This window comes from Callorhinchus milii, unplaced genomic scaffold (genome assembly GCF_018977255.1).
Source record: "Callorhinchus milii isolate IMCB2004 unplaced genomic scaffold, IMCB_Cmil_1.0 Scaffold11, whole genome shotgun sequence".
NCBI classification, from domain to species: domain Eukaryota; kingdom Metazoa; phylum Chordata; class Chondrichthyes; order Chimaeriformes; family Callorhinchidae; genus Callorhinchus; species Callorhinchus milii.
This window is the reverse complement of record NW_024704752.1, coordinates 14,686,155-14,688,879: the sequence shown is the minus strand read 5'-3', so window position 1 is coordinate 14,688,879 and position 2,725 is coordinate 14,686,155. Positions and strand designations below refer to the sequence as shown.

The window sequence follows — 2,725 nt, the reverse complement described above, 5'->3', positions numbered from 1 at the left end:
TTTAAGTTTGTAACACTGTAATAATTCCAGATTGTACGTTTTGAACAAAATTTCAACTTCACTCGGAATTTGTGAGTCTGCACTTATGCAACAGAACAATAATAACTGAGTGGTTTGCCGCCATGAAACTAAGAATAGGACTTTACTCTAATAATTATGAGCAAACTGTTTAACCGGCAGATGTTCCAGCAAGACTGAGCCTTTCAATTAGTTTTAAATTGTTAACAAAAATCTGAAAAATAAAAGGTATTTTGTGCTCCTGGAGGAATGAGAGATTGGTTGGTTTTTTTTCCTGGAAAGAAAGTAACATCTTATTTGTAACATCTGTTGTCTTATTTTTTAATAAAGACCCAAAAAGCATGCTTTTTCCATTTTACTTCAATTAAATAATTCACGGTTTATAAACCGAGGTTACATTATCCCAAATCTCTGTGCAACACATAAAATTAACGAGTTGGCTTTGATTCGGTACAGGGTCGATACAGGTGTGTCTAATTTGCTTTTTTTTCATTTTCAAACTCTCCTGTCTTGAATGTTGTTCATGCAAAGCATACTGCTGCTGCTGTTTAGTTGCAATGTTTTCCCGGGCATTCATACTCAGGTATAAAGCAGTTCAGATGGTCAAGTGAGAAGTACAAATCATTGAATGTCATCATCATCAAAGAGGTCTTCAAAATCTGAAAGGATAAAACAATATATGCAATTAGCATAACATTTGGCAATGTATCAATCTTTTATCTCTCTCTTATTTACCAATTCATGTGATTCTCATCAGTTCAAATGGTACGGTCCACCGATATTTCTGTAGGAGGAGTGAATCCCAGCTCTTTGGTCAATCAACCAGCAAGGCTTTCCTCCATCTTGAAGCAATCGGCCCAAACTATTGACCTACATGTTTGGAGAATTTAATGCAGACCTGCATTTGGAGTCAGGGCCCTTATATATATTTAGCAATCTAATGCTTATTCATTCTTCTTGTTTTTTCTCTCCCTCCTTCACAATTTCTTGCCAGATGGGAACTCTCCCAAGCAGCCATTGCAAAGTTCAGGAAAAGATTCATACTGAGCTCTGAACGGATTACAGGATGCCATGATAGATTCCATTCGGATGAGGTAGTTTTGAATACTAACATCAATTGACATTTACCTTCTATGGGCTACAGAAGATCCCTGTGATGGATTGTCAATGCAGGAGTGAGGAAGATAGCTAAGGTTACTTATGTTGGACCAACATGATTAGTACAGAACCAATTCTTCTCAGGTAAAGTTCACAACTTCACAAAAGAAATGGCTTTGCTGTGTAAAGATAATTTGATTCTATAATTTGGGCCATAAAGGCAGTAAAACCATTGCACCCTAGGAGAATATAGGTCTCCAGAAACCTTGTAGAAAGAATTTAAAAATGAGATTTAAAAAAAATTCAATTCAAACCACTCCAGAACATACAGCTGGTCCTTTAATTTTCACAAGTGTTTCAGGTGCTGCAGATATTAGGATCAAACCAACCTCTGAAAGTGCAGCCAAATATACTTCAGTGGGTGCTGGTTAAAAACAGATCCAGTTATGGTTACGCTACACCCCAGTCTGAAACTACTGCCTGTTGTGATAGCCACTGCTGCTCCGCCTCCGCAGAACAACAGGAACAAGCGTGGCTGTGACAGAACAAAGGCTCCAATTTATACTCGACTTGAAAGAAATTCATATCCACAGGAATCAATCACGCTGCCCAAAAGATATTTTATGGCCTATTAAAAAAATTTTTTTGACGAATCATCAACTTTAATAGGACCATATCTCTTGTAAATCTGATCTGGAATTTAAATAACCCCAAAATCGGAGCCATAGCTCTGGCTTTAAGCACACAAAATACCACTAGTGCCGTTATGCAAGTGGTCCAATAGAAATGGTATGCTCCAATGAGTAATCTCCTATACTATATAATGTCATTATTTTTAATGCCTTGGTGTAGATGCCAGATGATTGAGGCATTCTCCCGAAGAACCGTTTAAAATACAGAGGTTCACAAATAATCAATCACTCCTTGCGTTTGATATAGCATCTTTCACATGGAGGATGTCTCAACGTGCTTCACAGGATTCACTGTAACGTGTAGTGACTGTGTATTTTTTGTAGGCACACATGACACACGAGTACAGTATGAGCATTTTTGCCTCTTTTAACAGAATGATAAACTATTGGATCAAATTCAGATGAACCAGACAGTATTTTGATTGAGGTGTCTATTTAATGGTTTCAGCCACCTTGAATGAAAAATTGCTAATAATAACTTTGGCCAGTTAGTCCCAGATGGAACGGAGTGTGACACAGATCCTAAAATTTCACAGCGGATGTTCCAGTACAGTGGGAATAGAAATGAAAGGTAAAACTGTAATTTTGCGATCAATCATTTGAAAACTATTTACTTTAACATCTTTAAAATAAAAAATCTTTACTCTAATCAGTATGTAAAGGTGTAGTCTTGTGCAAAAATACCATGTTATTCCCGGCAATTTAACAGATGGTATCTGCCCTCTACCTGTGAACAACACTAACAGCAGATCAATAACCTCTTATAGAGTCTTGCTGTTTCAAACAGAAAAGCAGAAACATAACATTTGCTTTACTAGTTTTAACTTTATGGTCCACACAGAACTCCACCTCTTCCCACCCATCACCAATTTTCTCGCCTCACACTCGTAAAGAGACAGAGGAACATAATCACGTCT

The 2,725-nt window shown here is 37.2% G+C and overlaps 1 protein-coding gene across 1 annotated transcript in view; it reads right to left on the bottom strand.

The window, feature by feature from the left end:
- Positions 1 to 360: 360 nt before the first annotated feature.
- Positions 361 to 2,725, bottom strand: part of cops9 (COP9 signalosome subunit 9) — a 4,761-nt gene continuing 2,396 nt past the window's right edge. The window contains exon 3 of the mRNA XM_007887487.2: positions 361 to 677. Coding sequence (XP_007885678.1) covers positions 640 to 677 — 38 coding nt within the window. The 3' untranslated portion in view covers positions 361 to 639. The remainder of the gene's footprint in view (positions 678 to 2,725) is intronic.